Source organism: Oenanthe melanoleuca, chromosome 7 (assembly GCF_029582105.1).
Source record: "Oenanthe melanoleuca isolate GR-GAL-2019-014 chromosome 7, OMel1.0, whole genome shotgun sequence".
NCBI lineage: Eukaryota > Metazoa > Chordata > Aves > Passeriformes > Muscicapidae > Oenanthe > Oenanthe melanoleuca.
Window position 1 is genome coordinate 20509275 of NC_079341.1, and position 20681 is coordinate 20529955.

Below are 20681 nucleotides of genomic sequence, written 5' to 3' on the forward strand. Positions count from 1 at the left end.
GGTATCAGAATAATAGGTCCTTCTGCCTCAACTTCTCCTCCTGCCCTCCTATTTGCATAAAAGTACCTTTTTTCTTCCTGCAGTTATTCTACCAGTGGGCCACCACTGAAGCACATTACTTGCCAGGTTTACAATGAAGGGAATAGAGAAAAATGTAAACACCTCCCAGCTCCTCTCTGCCCTTCTCCCACATGCAAATCTGCTTACTTGAGTGGTATAGGAAACCTCACTAGCACAGGGAAGGGAAGAAAGCTGAAGCCAATGCCAAGGGTATGTACACAAAGTGCAAAACTTATTTGCTAATTTGTAAATTTCTTAAAGCAGAAAAAATAAGAGTTAAATGCATCTTTTACCTACTGGGGGGAAAAAAACCCACTGCAATCTTCTTAAGATGGATAAAAAAAGCAACATTGCATTCTGGTACATAAATAAGTATCTGAATGATCGAAATCTGATAAAGATGAAGGGAGGGTCTTGAAAGATAAAATAATAGGTAAAGTGCTTGATGCTTGTCAGGCTTATGTTTACAGTAAAATATAACCTTTATAATCATTGCAAACTATAACCTTTATAATCATTACCATCAGTTAAATATAAATATAATTGCAATCAATTACCACTTCTCTTCTTGAAATAGTATACATTCTGTTAGAGGTTATTTAATTCTTTTCATTAATTCCTCTAAGGTTACATAAACCAGATCTGTGCAAGTTCAGAGAAGCTGATAACACATGAACACATGTATTTCCATGTAAACTTATTATCAGGATAATTTTACTTCACCATTAGGTGATGACAGTGTTGGTTTTGCTCAATTTGCATAAACTTTTTTTAATATTAGCCTTGGGCAATTCCATTCATTAGCTGGTGATGGAGAGGCTGATGCAGACTGACTTTAATATTGCCTTTTTTAAAGCTTGAACATGATTAACAGTCAATCACCTATTGCAAGTCTGCCCTCTTTAGATGGGACTAATCTGTCATTTTACTTCATATTTCATTAATCAAGTCTGACCTCGTAATAAGATCACAAACTACCAATGATACGGATGGAGATAACTGCAAACTACGAAGACGGAAATTGTCCTTCCAAAGTGAAATAGAGAAAGGTAATTAACTTCATTTCTTACATTGGACAGCACTGCCTCATTATTCATTGGTATTTCATTTGGTAACATTGGGTACATTAGGGCCCTATGCTTCTGAACAACTAGAAGATGTATGTTTCATCCTTCCATGACTTCACATCCATCTATGAAGAGCTGTTCCAACATTAAGCTGCCTCATTGCCTTTGAAACATGCATATATATATATATATATATGTGTGTGTGTGTGTGTGTGTGTGTGTGTGTGTATTATCTCTTAATACCTATTTTCTAAGACACCATGTTTTAAATTGTGTGGACAACTTAGTCTGTGGATTATTTTATCTCCTCAGTAAAATGCTTTGTTGAATTTGATGCTAGGTAATGTTTCTCCCTGGAATTGAAATATTTTAGAAATTTAAATATTTCAGGACACTGTAGATTCACCATAGTCTGATTTTGATCCATATGGAAATGTGTAAAACATTGTTCTGGCAAAATTTTGGGTAATATTTTTATATGCTTACGTTCACATTAGTGGCTTTTAAGAGTAAACCCAATGACGGAAAATTCAGTGAAACATTAAACTCTTTCACCAGTATTCAGTATTACTAAATACCAGGAATTGTAGACAATAGCTCTGGTCAGACAGGAAGTCATGAAGACATAATCTGACACTCATAGGATTTTCATGTTTATGTAGGAAAAACACAATCCTTTGAATACCATTACACTTTTATGGTTGAATGGTTTGTCTGACAAATTACTGCTTCTGTTATGCCTGTCTTTCACACTCCACAGTTAAACCTCAGTCCTAAATGCAGCATGATACCAATTTATAGAGTAGCAAAGTAGTTGATAATAAATGGGAACAGTTTAAATATCCATAGCAGGTATAATACTCGATGAAGAGACTTTAATCCAGTGTGGCTATTCAGAACAATGACATTCATGTTCGATCAAAGTAGCATCTTTAGGGCAGGAAGCCAAGACTGACAACAAATCTGTCAGGAAAATGTCCCCATGAAATATTCAATCTGCTCTTCACAAAGAATCTGTTGACAGAGATACTTTGCCTGACTAACCTTCACATTTCTTATGAGAAAACATATGCTGCTACCTAGACAAGATGGAAGCGATCTTTTATGTTGTGCCTGGTGTAGAATTACAAATAGGCTACTCAGGTGTCAGTGAGGTTCCAAGACCCCTAGGCTTCTATGGTTCTTGCCCAGTCAATTACACTGAACATCCTCTTTGAAACATTTATTTGCATTACTTTTGAAAGAATATATTTTCCCACTGTTTTGTCTCTGAAAAAATTACTTGCAACATTGGAGAAGAAGAGGCAAGACTGGAAAGCCCCTTAGTCCTGGCAATGATTGTACAGCACCTGGTAATATCAGAAATGAGGTGCAGTGGACGTCCATCTGAGGAGTAGATGACAGATGTAGGAGTCCTTTGCCAAGTACTGAGTACGCTTTTGGCCCAGTGGCTTACTGCCCCTCTCTGGTCTCTTTTCAGATTCTCTACGTGTTCCCATGGCCACAGCAGACACCTCATAGTCATAGATCTTCAGTGTTAGTTTTCTGTGGCCCATATCCAGTACCAGCAGAGGTACTGCTGGTTTGTAAAGCAATGTTCTACTGATTTCAGCCCTTTATATGTAGGAGGGAGTGGCATCTTATTTTCATCCAGCATAGTAGGTATATAACAATAAATATTTGGGGATGATCCTTCAGAGTTTTCCAGAACTGGAAAAGACAGAGTTTCTGAACAAACAGCTGGAAAATGCATTTCTGGCCAAAGTATGCCAAAAGATAAAAAATATGTGTTGTATGAAAATCATGTTTTTATTTCAGGACTACAGTTTCATCAGGATAGAGACTCACAGAAGTCTCACAGTTCTATTTTGATATTTTATTTTCCAATTATTAGAGGACTGCTGACCAAATGCTCTTCTTGCTGGCATTTTTTACCTTCAGCTGTTGACCTACTAGCATATTAGGCAGCTTGAAATTGTATTTTTTCCATCTTTAGTGTGATCATCATGTTTTCTCTGTTTTGGAGTGCTAAAAATGGGATTGTGTTATCTCAGCCTTTAGTTTGTGCTAGCCTGATTTGGACCTTGTTGCCATGGTAACTCTTCCTTCACAAGTTTTATCAGGGGTTAAACAAAATCAACACAGCTCTATTTTATGCACCTGCAGTTAGTACCCCTTGTTCTCCAATTCCACATAAGACCTTCTCACTCCACATATATGTAATTCCACCATTTCTATTTGGTATCAACAAAAACTGATCTTAACTAGCAAGGCTAATAAAAGCTCTGTGTTAGTCTGATTTTAGAGGCTAAAGAGTATTTGAGGGACCAGCTTGTTCTCTGGCTTCTAGAATTGGTTGCAGTATCAGAAGAGGTTCCCTCCAAAAATTAATGTACACGCTAGCTAGCAGCTTACACTTGCTCCCACCCTAAAGAAATGCTCTGCGTGTCTTTCAGAATAATGGGTGGTACTCCTTGCACAGGTGCAGGTTCAGACTTAGCCAGTTGCCATAGATGCTTGACAGTCAGCCAAGAAACTCTCTGAGACTGCTTAAAATTAGCAGCGTTCCTGCCTGGCAGCTCCAAACAAAGCTCTCAGCTGGGTTGGCAAGTTAGCCTTCTGCTGAAAACTTTGCAGCAATGAGCTGCTCCACTTATACCCAATTGTCATTTTTAGCAGTGCAGAATACAATTCTTTCTTGCCCATTTCTCATTTACTTCTAACAGTTCTGTGAGAGCTAATTTAAAAGGAAATACATTCAGGCAAGATCTTTCTTTTCCCCTTCTAGTTCTGAGTGCAGTTTTATTATCTTATGCCGAATACGGCATTTCTAGAGTTGTTTGCATCAATATAAAATTCAAAATATGGGTGAAAAATGCACAGTGTAAGAAGACTCAGAGAAAACCTGAAAACTTGGGGCTTTGAAAAGACTGTTCTGGAGTTCAAGCTTTATCACTTACCCTAGCAACTTTTTAAATTTTTGTTAAGGTTGGCTCTAAAATCTTAACCTTCTTGGGACTGTTCTAGTGACAACTGACCCAGGAAACTTACAAGAAAATTTTAGTTGTGTGGATGTGATTTTAAGCGGTCACTAAGCAAAGTTCTCACAGATTCTTGTTACCCTGGGGCTTGCACTTGCCCACATGGACACAGACTATAACGTAAAAAATACGTTTTGCTTAATTCTTAAAATATTTTTAACTAGTAAACTCATACAATGCTTAATTTTAATTTGAAGAGTTATGTTTCCTGATCAGACTTTTCAAAAAATGTGTACTGGTCAATTCTCAAAGTAAGCAGAAAAGCCAGAATTCTAATAAACTTCTAACTGAATCTCGATTAATTTAACTACCTTAAGTGTGCATTGATTTTAGGTGTTTTTCAGGCTGAGAAGCCAAGCCATATTAACACAGCTTTATTACACAAAGTATCTAGAGGCCATGGCGCTTGATTTAGATATACAAGACAAGGAAACATTTTAGGAACTGATTCTCCTTCCTGAAACTTTGAAGTGCAGTACTTAGAGAATGGGGAAACACCCCCTGCCCTGTTCTTTCCCATTCTTGTCCCCTCTCCAGCTTACCTACCTAAATGCTTACTTTATTAATAGATGCTCAGCCAAGCACTGTACCATGTCCCCAGAAGGAAAGTCAGGTAAGAATGTGGAGAAAAACTGAAGCTCTTACTTAACTGTGTTAAACTGTTGGTAATTTACTGAGGAAGTTGGCTCGGACTTAATCAGAAAGGACTTTCTCATATTCCATTGAAGTGTTAGGTCATTAAACAACCAGGAAAAAATTAATGTGTTGGCAGGCAGCATATGGCTGGGAACAAGACCTCATGTCCCCAAAATCTTACCTTAATCATGAAACTCCTAGCAAAAAAAGTACCTGGTCATCAGAGAGACCACCAGTGCAGTGTTCCATCTGTTCCTACTAGTGTTACTGATGTTACCACAGTGCCTAGCAGCCACCTCAGGGAGTTTCCAGAGAAGAGTGTTGTTCCCAGGAGTTACTCCCAAAGAGGCTGTTTCCAAAGGCCAAATTGTATCAAAATGTTGTACACAGTCACAAATATCCATAGCTATCCTTTGAAAAAAATTAGTGATAATAGTACTGTAGTGAAAGCTGAATTCCTTGTAAAAGATGAGAGAATTCTATATTTGATAATAGCTACTAGACAGACAATATTTTTCCTTGGTGTTAGTCAAATAGGACACACATATTTGACAGTACATTTTTAAGTGGAGGATCCTAAAGATAGGTGGGATATTTGAAGATAACTATAATGAGTAGAAGTGAGAAAGAAGGAGGAAAACAAGCATGTGCTGAAGAATGCAAGAACTTCCACAGGTTAGGTTTCAGGAGCCACTGTCTTTGGCATTGTTTCAAATGTTGGGGTCTGACAGGTCTACAGACATGTAATTGAAGGTGCTGAAGCAGGACATGTAGATACACAAATTCAAGTGCCTGGTGGAACTTCAGACACATTCTTTCCACTGGTTTAAGAAATGTCTCAGGAAATGCATGTGCACCATTAAGACCTCTTGTCTCTGCTATGTTCTGAAAATGGCCAAGCTTTGATATAACTGCATGTGTTTCAAAAGTTTTTTTAAGGAAAAAAAATGTCTGATAGAAACAATGTACTCTCAGTTGTTCTTTGTTTCACTTTAGTTCTGCTGGATATGCTGTACAAGGGCATAACTATAATGTGATGTTCACTGAAGGAGAAATTGTAGTCATGTAGCCATGACGTATTCTAATTTTATCACAAAAATCTGGTGCTTTTAATAAATTAAATTTTTAATAAATGTGTGATGGCTTCAAGGTTCATTACTTTGCTTTCTTAAATTTCTACACTGTGATCCTGTGGTCCTCAAATTTGAACAAATATCTTTATCACTGAATAGGCACTAAGTGCCTTGCCTCTAACTCTGATTATAACTAAAAAAGCTGCAAAAATACCTTTCTTTCCACTTTTAAAAGTGAATTGCAGTGCAACTATCTCTCAGAACACAATGTGACTATTTAGATTGCCAAAAAAAAAAAAAAAGTATGTATAAAAGACAGCCTTCATGTTAATTGTGTCATTGTATTAAGTATTCTTGCTATATTATATGTGATATACAAATGGTTTTTGTATAAGTTTGATGATCCTAAACTCACCGATTGGCATTCTGTAGAGTAGTTTAGTCTGTGTACAGCTTGAGCAGACTTCTCTGGAGCCATACATTGGTCCTGCTTCACAGTACCAGTACTTTTTGATATTAGATGAATATTATGTATCACTTATGATGTTCTTGCACCACTAAGTGAAAAGCAGAGATTTCAGGAATTAGGATTACCATTTTCCATGACTGATTGTATGTTGTTCCCTATCTATATGATGGAAAACATAAGCATGGTTTGAACTTCGGTGTTCAAATTACTCATCAACAGCTTTTGATTTTTTGACATTTTGAAATTTTGTACTCTTTCAACCCTGTTTGTGGTATTGTATTTAACGTACTGTCTGAAATGCTTGGTCACTGACTTTTCATTCAAAATATTTGCTTCCCATGGTGGGCACATAAGGCACTTTTTTGCTCTCTGACGAGATAACAGACATTTTAAAATTAAAGAACAGATAACAAATAGTTATTATGGCTAGCAAAAACTTTATTCTTACAGAGAAACACAGATGACCACCACAGGAATACCTGTGAATATCGCACAAGAAAGAGCTTTTAACAGTTGAACCAAAATACTTGCTGGGAATCTGAAGATTTCCAGACCTTCTGAGCCATTAGGCATCCTTCCATCCAAGTCACACTGTGCATCTCTCCTTACCAAAGCAAGCATCACAATATGGTGGTTTTTTCAAAGGAAAAGGAAAATGTCATTTCTGCTGAACAGATTTATAGTGGTACAGATAATGTTAATGATGAGAATTGTCTGTATTATGGTTTGGAATATAAATTGCTGCCTGTGGGAATGAGGAAGTCGTTCACCTCATTTCCTACACAAAATCAAATTTGTCTCAGTATATTGTGGGATTTTTTTATTGGATGGCTGAAAGGGGAGTAAAAATTTGCTTCCTTCTGAAACACTAGGCTACATAGCAAGCTAGATTAATGATGACAAATTCCAGTTAATGAAATTGCAGCAGCATTAAACAATGCTGCTCCATAGGTAATATGTTGCTGACACTTTCACCAATATTGTTTGCAGTAGATTGATATATTAAGAGAAAATACCTCAAGATCATGCAGACTGGCACTACTTGAATAATGCAAAATTTCAATACTGTAGACCATATCACACAAAAGAAACCTGTCAGACCTCTGGTAACCATCCCATGAAGTAGGATTTTAATGCCAGTATTTCTGTGATATGATCCAGACTTGTGACAACCCCATTTCTTCCCTTCCTCTGCCTGTGCACGCATGAAAAGCAGGACATAAACCTTCTGATAATTACTTTGAAGATTTTGGAATTTCCAGACAGAAAATGTCAGAGGACATTGCCTGTAAACTTGGCAGGCACCCAAAACACATAACAGGCTAAAACAGTCCCGTACAGAGTGTAAACAATGTTTGTACATTTTGGTAAAGCAGGAAGTTATGAAAATAATCATCTTCAATAAAACAGTTTCTAGCTGTTTCAGAATCAGGTGAAATTTGTCGTACTGGAAAAGGCTATAGAAAACACTAGAACTGGTGTGGGGGGAGGAGATGAAGGTGGGATTTAATCATTACCTTTGGAAGAACAGAAAGGGATAAATAAAATGAAAACACTTTTCTGTGTGGCAGAAAATGAATGTATTCATACATGCACAAATAGAAAAGTCTTGTCTTCTGGAAAACCCATTACAAATCAACAACTGGATTTCATTACAAAAGGAGGGAGAAATTGGAGAAATTCACATTCTGAAAAAAGTCCTACCAATCCATTATTTGTAGCTTACTTTCCACTGAGCTGCAGAGGCACTGCTAAGGTGTTGAGCAGAGGTACAGAGCTTTCACCATTATCAGGTCCTGAAGAGTCAATAAAAGAGAGTAGTTTCTCTTTCATACCCTAGGTGCAAAGTATCACAAGATTATCCTCCAGAGAGAAGAATATTTAGCATTAAAGAGGAGCCTCTTAATAGGAAAATAGCTATTGACTTTCTGAGTACAGTCAGATGCCTAGAAGATAAAGCAATGGCAGTAAAGCCAAAGATGTCCATTTTGAAATATCAGCTGATAAACAAATCTTCCCTGATTTCAATAGTCAGGAGCCTACGTTCAACAAATCTCTGCCTTCCTTCTCATGGCAGTGAGTTCATAATACTTGGACAGCATTTAGAAAATGTTTTCTGTTGTCCTGATATAGATGGAGACTAGATGCAAGGATATCAACTGAATTACCCTGGTGTTACAGCAGAATAATTATAAGCAGAATCTGGCTTCATGTTTCTAAATATTTTAATATTTTATGAATATAAGGGATAAGACAGTCTGCTATATTTCAGCTGCTAAATGATTTTTTTCACTAGAGTCTCAATGACCCCTTCTTAAAATTAGTCCACTGCTTGATTTGTATTCCACAGAGTGCTCATTACAGCTGCTGTTAGTGCACAAAATCCCATGAACATATAAAATTACCCTAAAAATTCATCATTTCCACCTTTCATTAAAAGGTCTTTTTCACAGGTTGAAGTCAGTCAAACACTAAGTAATTAACACAATTTACTGTAGCGTGACTATGTTTTCAATGTATTCCCACAAGAAATGCCATAGAAGCATTTATAATAAAATTTTCTTAAGAAGCTTTCTTTTGCTTTGTACTGTTTAGGAGATGGAATTGCTGAGAACAGGGCACTTGAGTCTGAATGTCCCCCAAGAGCTTTACACTGCCTGTCCACTTGCAATTGTTTTGACAATTTTGCAGCAATTCAGCATCACTAGTATCATTTAAAGCCAGTAGTCCTGCTTAACAAAAGTCCAGTAAAGTCACCTCAGTTTGGGGTTGTGTTAATTGCCCTTAGAGACTCTAGAGGGTACAGGTACAGGAGGCCTGCTTTGCTATTGGGTTTATTTTGCTTTGTTATTGTGTTTATTTTTTTCAGCATTACCTGCCCTCACTGCTCACAGACTTCTGGAATCTTGAAGGGTGCTCTTTATAGATATTGCATTCTTTTTATGTGCAGACAAAGACAATTAGATGAAGCCACAGTTTCATTTCCTTATAGTGACCAGAAAGCAAAGAAGAAACCTAGGGAATATACAAAATGTTGGATTAGCCACTGCTGCAGGCTATAAAGACAACAGACATTCCAGAACTATGTTGATTAGTAATTAGCACAAAGCAGATGGGAAATCATGCTGTCTTCCCAGGAAGTTAATGCAAACTAGTTACTGTATTTATATGATGTTGAGACTACCCTGCTAAAATGTGTATTAAATAAATAGCCGAACTGAAATTATCTTGACATTTCAGTTAAAAATAGGTAAAACCAAATATTGAATTAGAAATTAACTTTGAGTTTATGCTGAAAAGAGATCAAGACTTCCCTGTATTAATAAATAATCATTGTAGAGTTTAAATCCTATTTAATTTTTACAATATGCTTTTAAAGATATCTTCTTTAAATCTAGGCTTACTTGCCATTTCTTAAGAGAAATAAATCTGCTGCTGCTCACTACAGACCTTGATTATGATTAGTGAAAGATTCATTCTCAACTTGACTGGTACACTTCTACATATATATAACAGAATGTTGTTTACTTTTGTTATTCTAAAGATTGGATGATCAGATAATTGTAACTCTAAAGGCTAAGGAATTTAGCCTACTTTGCAAAGCTGTCAGACTAGGAACTCCCTGCTTTTATTTCTGTCTACCATATCAATCCTGTAATAAATATGGAGAAATATGCTTTCTGGTTAGGAGGACACAGAAATTTTGAGATGAGTGGTTGAATAATACATATATAATAAGAGAAATTGGAAGACAGGATGAAATATTTCATATCTTGTAAACTTTGGAATATGAGGCTTCCTCAAATTTCATCCCCACCGAAAAAAACAAACAAACAAAAAAACCCACAAAAAACAACAAACAGAAAGAACCAAACAAACAAAAAAAAAAGGTAAAAAAGCCTTTGTTGTTTTGATACAAACAAGTTTTGCAAAACGAGTTATGGTTTATGGACTAAGAATCCTTATAACAGTCATACAAATCTCTTCCAGGACTTCAAATGAAATATAAAACCACTCTGATAGACGAATCAAAAAAAAGTATTTTTTTTTCTTATAGACAGTGAACTTCCTACCTGGTATAAGAATCATATCCATCCTCAGACCATAATAAACTAGAATAAACTTTCAAGAATTGCTTATTTTTGTATACAATTATTTCTCTTTCACAGATTACTTCAAAGAGAATGACCAAAGTGATCCTGAACCCTTGGGAGACAGCACCAGATACTATCAATCTATTAAGAAACATTTTGAGGAGAAAAAAAGTGGGTCATCATCTTTTGTGTCCTCCATTGAAGATGAGCAAAAGCCCCTGTTCTCTGGGATAGCTGATTACCCATCTGTAACAGAGAAAACCACAGAGATGGACTTGGAAGAAATGGATCATGACACAGAAGAAATTCTTGCTGACAAAAGAAGCAGTTCTTGCAAAGGTAATCCAGCTGTTCTTATTTACTAAATTTTGAGGAGACATCTTTTCAGTCTGATTAACAAAAAAAAAAAAAAATCTGAATGGTTCTCCTGATTCTTTACACAATATTTACTCCAAAAAGCTTGCAAAAACTATCTTAGATCAAAAAAAATCATTATTTTTCAAGAGGATTAATATAGTTTAATTCAGTGGGAGCTGGATTACAGTTCTGTGGAACTGGCTTGTAGAAGCTCCAAAAGATCACTCTAGGTTTTGCTACAAATCATCCTGTAACTGAACTACCTAAGTAATTTAAACAAAATTGTTGACTGGTGTTGGACTTCACTGAGTGCCTCTTAATGATATCTGCACTCAAAGCAGTACAGTATCTCCCAAAGGGTATTTAATGTGTCAGGGTTGGATGACAGTAAAAAATTATTATAATGAGAGCCAGACTAGCTAAACTTAGTGATAGTTGCACATGCACCAAAAATATGCTTTCAGATAACTAATTGTATTCACTGCATTGACAAGGCACAATAAAAATTAAGTGAAAAAAATCATAATAGCTTGAAAAAGTGCTATCCTGTCTTGCTGCACCTGTTGGTTAAAGGAGTGCCATTACATCACGCAGAAAAAAATCATGACTTCCATAAGTTACACATGAGAATAAAGATTTGAGCTTTTGTGTATGACAAATGATCAGGATCTATTAAGCAATCTCAGATACTTTTACATAGAGTTAAATCACATAATTAAAATTAGATCTAATATACTAAAATATTAATTTTCTCAGTGATGTGAAAGGAAATTAATGGAAAACACTGTATTAATATACAATTTAAATATCACTGTAAGTTCATTTGTAATTCTTTCAGTCTGAATGAAAGAATTACATATTTATTGTTCAATGCTGTTTTCCTCAAGGGTTTCCATTGAGACAATTTAACCATGTAGCAATCATTCAATAAACTTTAGGTTTTTAAGCTATCATTTCAAATAAGAGTAATGATTAATCAGACCACAAAATTATTTTAACATCTCAGAGGTATGAATATGAGAATTCTGGTCTCTTCCAGTTAAGGCCCTACAAATCTGCACCACATAAACTTTTTGCATACATACTGCAATTGGAAACCTTTCCTTTCCCCTACTAATAGCCAGATATGTGTCCTTGCAGCTATAGCAACATTTTCCAAGGCAACCTATTGCAGATTTTATTTGAGCTAAATTTAGCATATCTAAAGGTTATATATTTTGATTAAGACCACATTCTTTTCCCCACTTTGTAATTTAACACTTTAGTAATGTTATGAAAGGTAATGAACTTTCTTGCAAAAAAAATGCATAAAACCTTCAAGGTCAATAAGATTAGCTTTCCCTGATGTATGTTTTAAACTAAATTCTTACTTCTGCTATTAGAGATTGATTAAAATTTATCATAAGAGTAGTTACAAATATAACAAACTTGTGAAAAAAACTCTGCTTTTATGTATCCTCACATATTATGGTATCTTATGAATCTCGGATACCAATGCACTTGTATAAAGCTAGTCTAATTCATTACCACTGCGACTGATACATATTTAATTATTTTTATTTTGTTTTAAGCTTTGGTCATTACTTCAATGAACGGAAAGGCAATTAATAATGTATTTTATAATTTGTCAGAAACAGTATAAACATCTCTCTCATAATCCTAGCATGCAACTTTTAACTTTTGAACATATGGCTCTTTCATGAAGACTTGAGAATTTTTCTCTAATGGTTAACTCTATGTAAAAGAAAAATGCTATTTTCACTTGGTCATTATTTGGGCTAAAAGACTGATTCTTCAATTCTTCTGGTGAACCTAGTTATACATTTCTTGACTTAGTTCTCAGCCTAAGATTATTCAAGCCCTGGAAGACCAGAGTTGGTTATAAAGTTGTAGCTTCTGATGGGCTTTCCTGGGGTTAGTAATGAATATGGAACAAACATATTTTATGGAGTATTAACTTTTCTATGGTGTGTGAATTTATTTTGTCATTTCAGTGTCAAATCATTTGCTTTGTCGCAAATTAAGCATCTATTACAATAGTCTCCAAATAGATATTCCAGGACAAAAAAAACCACCTGTGATTTCTCTGGCATAATCCATGACATTGAAAATCTCTGATTTTAATTAATGACTAATTTTGTAAAATAACCAACACCTTTTTTTTACAACATCCAAGTTTTTACAGGACATTAAAAAGCAGTGAAATGTTCTTGAAATTCACTGCTTATAAGTCTGCTGGATTTATAAAACCCATTGCACCTAAACTCATCATTTGAAACTTTACCCTTCAATTTTTCTTAGTATGCTCCATTCAGTTTGCTGAGAGATTTCCAGCTTTTCCTTGGACACTGCAAATTGTGCCATGTCTGCCTCCTAAAACCAAATTACATGCTTCTGTGACAGCCTTTATCTCTCTGGCTTAAGTTCCTGAGAAGAACAGGTTTCTGTGTAGCCAAGATGAAATCTCTTTCCTCTTCCATCTGCCCAGTGCGTAAAATCAGTTATAGTTCATCACATGAAACTCAAACACTCTGTACGGCTCCAGGAAACATTCGACCACCTGCTAGCCAAAGATCAGATAATGCAATAACTATCTTTGTCTGATAAAAACAAAGAAAAAAACAAAAAAAAACAAAAAAAAAAAAAAAAAAACAAAAAAAAAAAAAAAAAAAAAAAAAAAAAGAAGAAGAAGAAAAAATAAAAGAAAAAGAAAAAGAAAAAGAAAAAGAAAAAGAAAAAGAAAAAGAAAAAGAAAAAGAAAAAGAAAAAGAAAAAGAAAAAGAAAAAGAAAAAGAAAAAGAAAAAGAAATAGAAGAAAGTCTCCCCTTACATTGGAATCATGTAGTGAGAGCTCCCCTTCCTGGCTAAATCCACCTGAAATACTGAATCTGAGTGGGAATTTTTTTTTTTTTTCCTTTTCTTAGAGAAACACTGCTCAAAGACATGTTTGAAAAGGATTAGCTATTAGCAATTGGACAAAGCTCTTACATGTCACCTATACTGTCGGGTTTTTTTTCTCTTCTCTTTGAAACATGAATCTAGCTGCTATGGTTGCTTAGAAAAATTTCACAAGTGTGAAATGAATGTAACCTATGCTGAGTTAACAGCATGCAGTGCCAAGAGAAGTGTAAGAAGCTCTGAGCAGATCATCCAGAGACTGATGTGGGATTCAAATCCAACTGCAGATGCCTTATAAGCAGTCAAGGATTTTGCCCAGCTGTATGCTGAAGGAGCAGCCTGGGTGTAATAAGAACTTTAATACGTTCTATAACTTCGTGTAGTTAAATAATTACAAATACAACTCTAATGGGAATAGTATTGAGCAGATGTTAAAATTTAAACAGCCTTTTTTATCACATCAAAGAAGAATGAGTGATTCTGACCAATTTTGACTGTTTGCATGACAGATTAACTCAAAGGAAACAAAGGCTATGGGGGACAGAGTGAGCTATAGAAAAAGCACTGTTCAACCTATGTATGTCACCTGTAGGCTCTGCAAAGGTCACAGCAAGATCTTCATTCTGTACTTGATAAGTGCAACAAGTATATTTGATTATAATTGATGCGTATCCTTTCAACAGCTTGGTGAACAGGAGAAATGGCATAGAGCCAGGAATGCAAACTAATTAATAAATCGACAGATGGGTAAATTAAGTAAACTGAGAGAAGAAAGAGAAATAGCCCAAACCAGACATCCAAACAAAAGGAAAGTTTCCCTGAGCTCTGTTTGGTAGTGATGTGCAGTGTTTGGTTACGGAGATACAAGAACTGGGAGGGTCAAGCAGGATTAAATTTGGGTGCAGCAGGTATAGGGTGAGACCTGGAATAACCATCTTTTTTTTTTACAAAGGACTGGAGGTAAAGAAATAAATATAAATTACTCATATAACAAGTGTTTTTAGATACTTCATGTTTACCATGAAGCTTCATTTAATATCAAACTGATCTGACCCAGAAATGCTGAATATCTCATTCTTTTAGGAGTCTGAAATCACTAAACTAAACAAACAGGTACCTTTCACCCCACAGTACCGTAAGAGTTTCAAAGACGTGCTTTACACAGTGACACACAGATTGGGAGGGAGAGGAGTGATGGTAAAAGTTGCATCAATGAAAATCAATTTCCTTTATGAGAATAATAAGCAGTACCCTTCTGCAAGCAGCATGAGCTGCATTGAATAGCCCTTGTCTCAGTGAAAACATATTACACTTCACCAACCTAAGACAGTAATGGGTAAGAAAGGCAGCTCCCTGAGGCCTGGCACTTCTCTCTAGAGGGGACATTCCAATGCACTGTACCACATGCCCACTGCTGCAAATTCAATGCAGCAAATCCTTCTTTTACACCAAAGAGCTAAGCAGTGAGTACACTTCAATAGTACATTCAAGGGCAAGAGAGGCATCCTAGGCCTCTGAAGTGCACTATCAAAGACATCCAAGTACATCTTTTAATGCCTTAAATGCCTTAAAGAATACCTACTTTCAATTAAGAAAAAAAAATTGCTTTTAAAAACACTTAGAGAAAATTTGGGATCCATTTGTAAAATAATAAAAATAAAACTAAAGGGAAGCCGTTCAGTGGCAGAAAAAGTGACTAGAAAAAGCTGCTTGTTTATCTGCAGCTTCAAAATGTATGCTTTTATATTTCCTTAAGGAGTGGTAAGGAACAAAGATAGATATTCGGTCAATGGGCCAATGTACCAATTTAACTTTCAATGTTTTGAGAAACAGAGTAAGTGGGATGCTTGAGAAGTGCCTCTCTAACTCTATGTATAAAATCTATACTTTTATACATATTTGTTTTTCATCAGACATCAATAAAAGAAACTGGGAACAGGAGAACATCCAGGAGTACCAGGACTCCCCAGTTCAACCAGCATTATCTCATGTTACATGGGGAATCTGTGAAGCTGAAAGTGATTTTATATATGGGGAAGTGGAGAATCGATTAGATTTACTTCAAGAACAACTCAACAGGTAAAAATAAAGGAAAAAAACCTATATGTGAAAGAGTACATAATACAACTGACACTGATGATGCTACAGGAGGAATGAGTTTGTGTAAGAAGTTTCCAAAAGCACTCAGATCTTTAGAAGCTCAAAAAACAAAAATATGCCTAATGAGAGTATCACTTTTTTCTCTGAATGTATTCTGAGGAGCTTATATATCACCTAAGTTAGTCTTTCCAGAATCTTGGAAAAGCCAGTTCTGGAAAATCTGGGTATACAGTTTTTAAAAGTTGCCAGAATATTCATGTCTCTTACTTTAGGTATGCACATTAGCTATTCTGAATGGCTTTGCAGATGAGCCCTTTTTCTCACTGATTTGGACCATCTTTTTAACCAAGAAGTTGTACTGAGGCACATCAAATTGTTAAATTTAAATGTCACCTCAACAAGAGTGCTGTTCCTAGACCATAGAACCATCAATTTGAGTTTGAAAGGACATTAATGATCACCTAGCTCCAAACCCAACACAAAATGGCAATTTTCAATATCTTCAAGATCTGAAGTACTTTTTCTTTCCTGGAGACTCAAAGTGCACCAGCTGCCTGCTTTATAAAATGTATTGCAGATGAGTTCCCCTTTTGATGCATTAACTTTTTTTGCAACTCTATAATAGGTAAGGCATGGGAGTAGGCAAAGGCACAATACTTATACCTGTTACAACAGAAAAATTTCTTTATCAGAGTCCAATATCACATTTGCTTAATATATTACTCTTTACTGGCAGCTAAGCAGCATGCCTTAGAGCTGGTTATTCAATTTTGATCCATTCTGCACTGTAATTTACCATGTAACTTCACTTAATTTTAAATTGCCCTATGCTCAGGACCATGCCTTTTATTCATTATTTTCACTTGGTAATTCCACTAATTTCAATATTTTTCCATGACAAATATTATGACACGCACTCAGTCTTAGTTATACTTTAGTAGTTATTAACTGGCATTCTGTGCTCTATATTTTAGCAATCAGTGTAAAGCCAGGCTAACTGTATACTGATTCCTTCATCCACCAGAAGTCAATCAAACAAGAGTATTTTTCATTCCTGAATATGACATAATGCATTAAAAATACCTTTTTAACACTTAACCCTAAACTGCTGTAATTTCTAATTACATTAAAGTCAAGTAATCTAAGTAATTGTAAATGTCACATAACTAAATGCCTGCAGGATCCCTATCAACAGTATGTAGTCTTTTGGTAAGAGTTTATTTCCTGAAACTTTAACCTCTGGAAACTGAAGTTATACCTCAAAGTTACAAAGTTTTATCATGCAAGTTCTCAGTATTTTCTTCTATCAGACAATATAATTGTTGCTGATAAACTAAGAATTAAATTGTTATTAAATTTTAAATCACTTTATTCTTTAACTCTTCTCATGTTTTTAAAGCTTTTCATGTTTTTGGGATTTGGGGCCTTGCTGGGTTTTCTATGAATATAACAGACAATATCCTTTCCTGCCTTTGTCACTTCTGGCTTGCTAGCTTAAAAACCATGGTGACTTCTCCCTAAATTTCTCCATGCCAAGTCAGAGACTTGGTATAGCACTCAATTATTAAATAGACATAGAGGGCTGGAAAGCCACTGTACAAGGAATATGTCCCTGGAATTATCTGTTTCTCTTCTTTAAGCAATTGGAATTTCATGGCGACTATGGGCCAAGCATTTAAGATTCTCCTGTTTGTTTGGGTAGCATGGATTTTTTTTTAAATTTTGGAGAATGGAAGATGAACCTTTACATGCAGTGATGATTCATTTGAAGTACAAGGAAACTTTCCTTGTACACCTTTCATTTGAAGTACAAGGAAACTTGCAAGTACTAATAAAGTAAGAGAGGAGTAATTTTAGAGTTAATTCCAAGTAAAAAATAAACTTGAATGCAAATCCTCCAATGCTACATTTTATTCACTGAGGTGTTAAAGCCCAGGTTTAGCAGATGGAAGTTCTCTGCATTTTCCCCTGTGGCACCAGCATTATGCTTGTGTGAGAACCAGTACATGTGCAAGTAACAAAGAACTCAAGGGAGCTGACCAAGAGGGCAAGTAGGGCACATCTGACTAACAGAAGTCTGATTTTGGGCCTTTTTTTCTGAGAGCTGATGCCCCAAAACCAGCTCCTCCTGATAATGGAAGAAATGGCATCCCAAATACACTTCAGTCATACCTTTTGGATTAATTCACAGATGCTTTTAAAGATAAATGATACATGCAATGTACAGCTCCAACAGGATAAAAAATTACATCAGTGTAGCATGTGGCAAAAGCAAAAGTCTGACAGCATGGGATCAATTCTGCTACTGTAGGGACCCCAAGTAGTAACATTCACAACATTAAAGTCTGCTGACAAAGATTTGTTTATTCTGTCAGAAGCACAGTTGCTGTACAGAAGGCTCTATTATCTGCATTACCATCTGTCAGTGTGTGCTGTAGCCTTCCAGCAGCTGGGAAGGTACAATAGGCATTACCTTTTCCTGAGTTTGTCACAGATTTTTGCAAGACCATTTAAAAATCATTTCAGTGCTATGGAATTGTAAGCATAAACAACATAATCAGCTCAAGTGTTTCAGAAGTCATATACAAATTTATGAAAAGGCAAAAAAACTTTTTAAAGGCACAAAATTTGAACATCAAAAATGCTGACATTAATTCTGAGCCCTGCATAAGTTTGAATAAATTTCCACAGTAATGAGAATTGGGCAGTTGGATTTTTAATGGTTTTGGAAGCATCTTTCTTTTTCTAACTGTGGAAAAACACAAATGTGGTTTCTGCTTAGTTCAGTGCATTGTATCAGCATGTCAGAATTCATTGTCAGATGCATCAAAATAATGTCCCGTTCCCAGCCAGCACAAATCAATTTAGTTACAACGAAGAGAATACATTTATTCCAGTTATTTTCAGCCAGATACCCAGTCCCCCGCGTTGCTTCTTGTTGCAAACCTAAGGCACAGTGATAAATTCATTCTTAGTGTAACAAAAACCAGAGAAAAGCTCGCAGATACATTCTGCAAAGGAAAGGGAGAGCCAGAGGCTTTGGAAGGGCTCAGTACTCCCTCTGCTGTTCTCTCCTGTTTAAGACACGGTCATGCCACAACAAGCAATGGTTTTACTGATAAACTGCAGGTCCCCTTGCACGCCTCTGTAGCCAGTGTGTAAAACACACCTGTCCCCAGCCATGAGCTAACTGATTTCACACTCCCTCTCCAGGCTTGAATCCCAAATGACTGCTGATATCCAAACCATTCTGCAGCTTCTGCAAAGGCAGTCAGCACTCATCCCACCTGCCTATAGCATGGTGACAGCAAGTTCAGAGTATCAAGAGCCAGCAGTCCGGGTCATAAAAAAGCTTCAGCCTGCAGCATCAATTAAAACAGACAGAAGTTTCAGTCCTTCATCTCAGGTAAGTGTATGTCCAGTAAAATCAAAATATATTTCCTAGTCTTTTTATCTTATGAGGAGGAAATGCATACCAATCTAGGTGCTGGTTCAGTAGTTTAATGAATATGAAATTATTATTTTGACCTAGCATCTCCACAGTGGGCTCAGACAAGACAGTTTCAGAGGCCACATTTTCTATGAGAGTCGTAGAGATTCATATGATGATCTTATAATCAGACAGATTAACTTTATTGTCATTTTTTTTCACAAAGGTTAGCAGAAATGGAATCCAAGTGGTTAGAATGTTCAGAGTTATGTTCAAAAACAGAACTTCATTTTCAAGAATTTTGAGATCCTCTCAGACTGGGTCTCAAGAATAATCAATCCTTTAGAAAGGGCTTCTTATATGTGTATCTTGATGTCATATTAGCAAATCTGAGGAGAGGAAAAGATATCCAGACTTCTACTATTAATCAGCAGAATTGCATTCAATTACATTAAATCAAATGCACTACCATGTCAAAAATATTTCAGTACACTGTTTAATTTTCAAAAATGGTTTTCCATCAACCATCTGAATGTGCTAATTTTGAACAGAACAAGGGCCTGGAAGAGACCAATGTAATTATTGCCATCTTGTTTCTTCTCTTCCCTTACAGTGTCCTGAAATTTCAGATGTTGAAAAATCGAAACTTAAATCCAAAGAATCCTTCTCAAGTGGAGTGCAGCTGAACACAGCCTCAGAAGACAACCTGGCTTCTTTTTTAGACCAAGAACGTGACCAGTCTGTAGAGCATCCCCCACGGCCTTGTAAAACTCCTCTCCCACCAGTTAGGCACCCTTCCTTGCCAGAATCTTCACTAAGCACTGTAGGAATCTTGAGTCTTCATAGGCATGTTTCTGATCCTGGTCTTCCTGGGAAATAGTACTTTTATACTATTATTTCACATTAAAATGTAAGTGCTTTTAATGGCTGTTTCTCCTTTTTTTTTTTTTTTTTTTTTTTTTTTGTATTTAAATCCTCTATACTTGACTCAGGGGCTACAAGGAATATACCATTATATGCAAAAGTACTGTATATTTTCCTAAATCTGAAGCTTGTAAGGTAAAGTTGAGCAGTTCTGATGTAAATATATATATATATATATATACACACACTAACTGTATGTTCCAAATGTAAAACTGCCAGCATTCTCAAGGCACCTTATATTTTTATTTTTTTTTAAATAACATGCATGTTCTGAAATTACAGTTTATGTTGCATGGAGATTACCATTTACTGCTGTCATGGAAATAGAATTTTATTGTGGATATGTCTTCAGAGCAAATAGGAGACCAATAACAATAATTCACATAGAAAAACTCTTACATGTCCAAGCTAAAATTCAAGAAAAATGCTCTTCTAGCTCACTTTTGAAAATTGATTTATTTTCCTTGTCGTGAGCTTTTTCTAATAAATCACAATGAGTCTGAATCTAAAGAAAGAATAAGTAACCAAGTCT

At 35.8% G+C, this 20681-nt stretch overlaps 1 protein-coding gene across 1 annotated transcript in view; it reads left to right on the plus strand.

The window, feature by feature from the left end:
* KCNH7 (potassium voltage-gated channel subfamily H member 7) overlaps window positions 1–20105 on the plus strand; it is a 201408-nt gene extending 181303 nt beyond the window's left edge. Inside the window, exons 14-18 of the mRNA XM_056496789.1 lie at window positions 1010–1109; window positions 10516–10779; window positions 15609–15774; window positions 19009–19201; window positions 19839–20105. Of these exons, the coding sequence (XP_056352764.1) occupies window positions 1010–1109; window positions 10516–10779; window positions 15609–15774; window positions 19009–19201; window positions 19839–20105 (990 nt within the window). The remainder of the gene's footprint in view (window positions 1–1009; window positions 1110–10515; window positions 10780–15608; window positions 15775–19008; window positions 19202–19838) is intronic.
* Window positions 20106–20681: the final 576 nt, after the last annotated feature.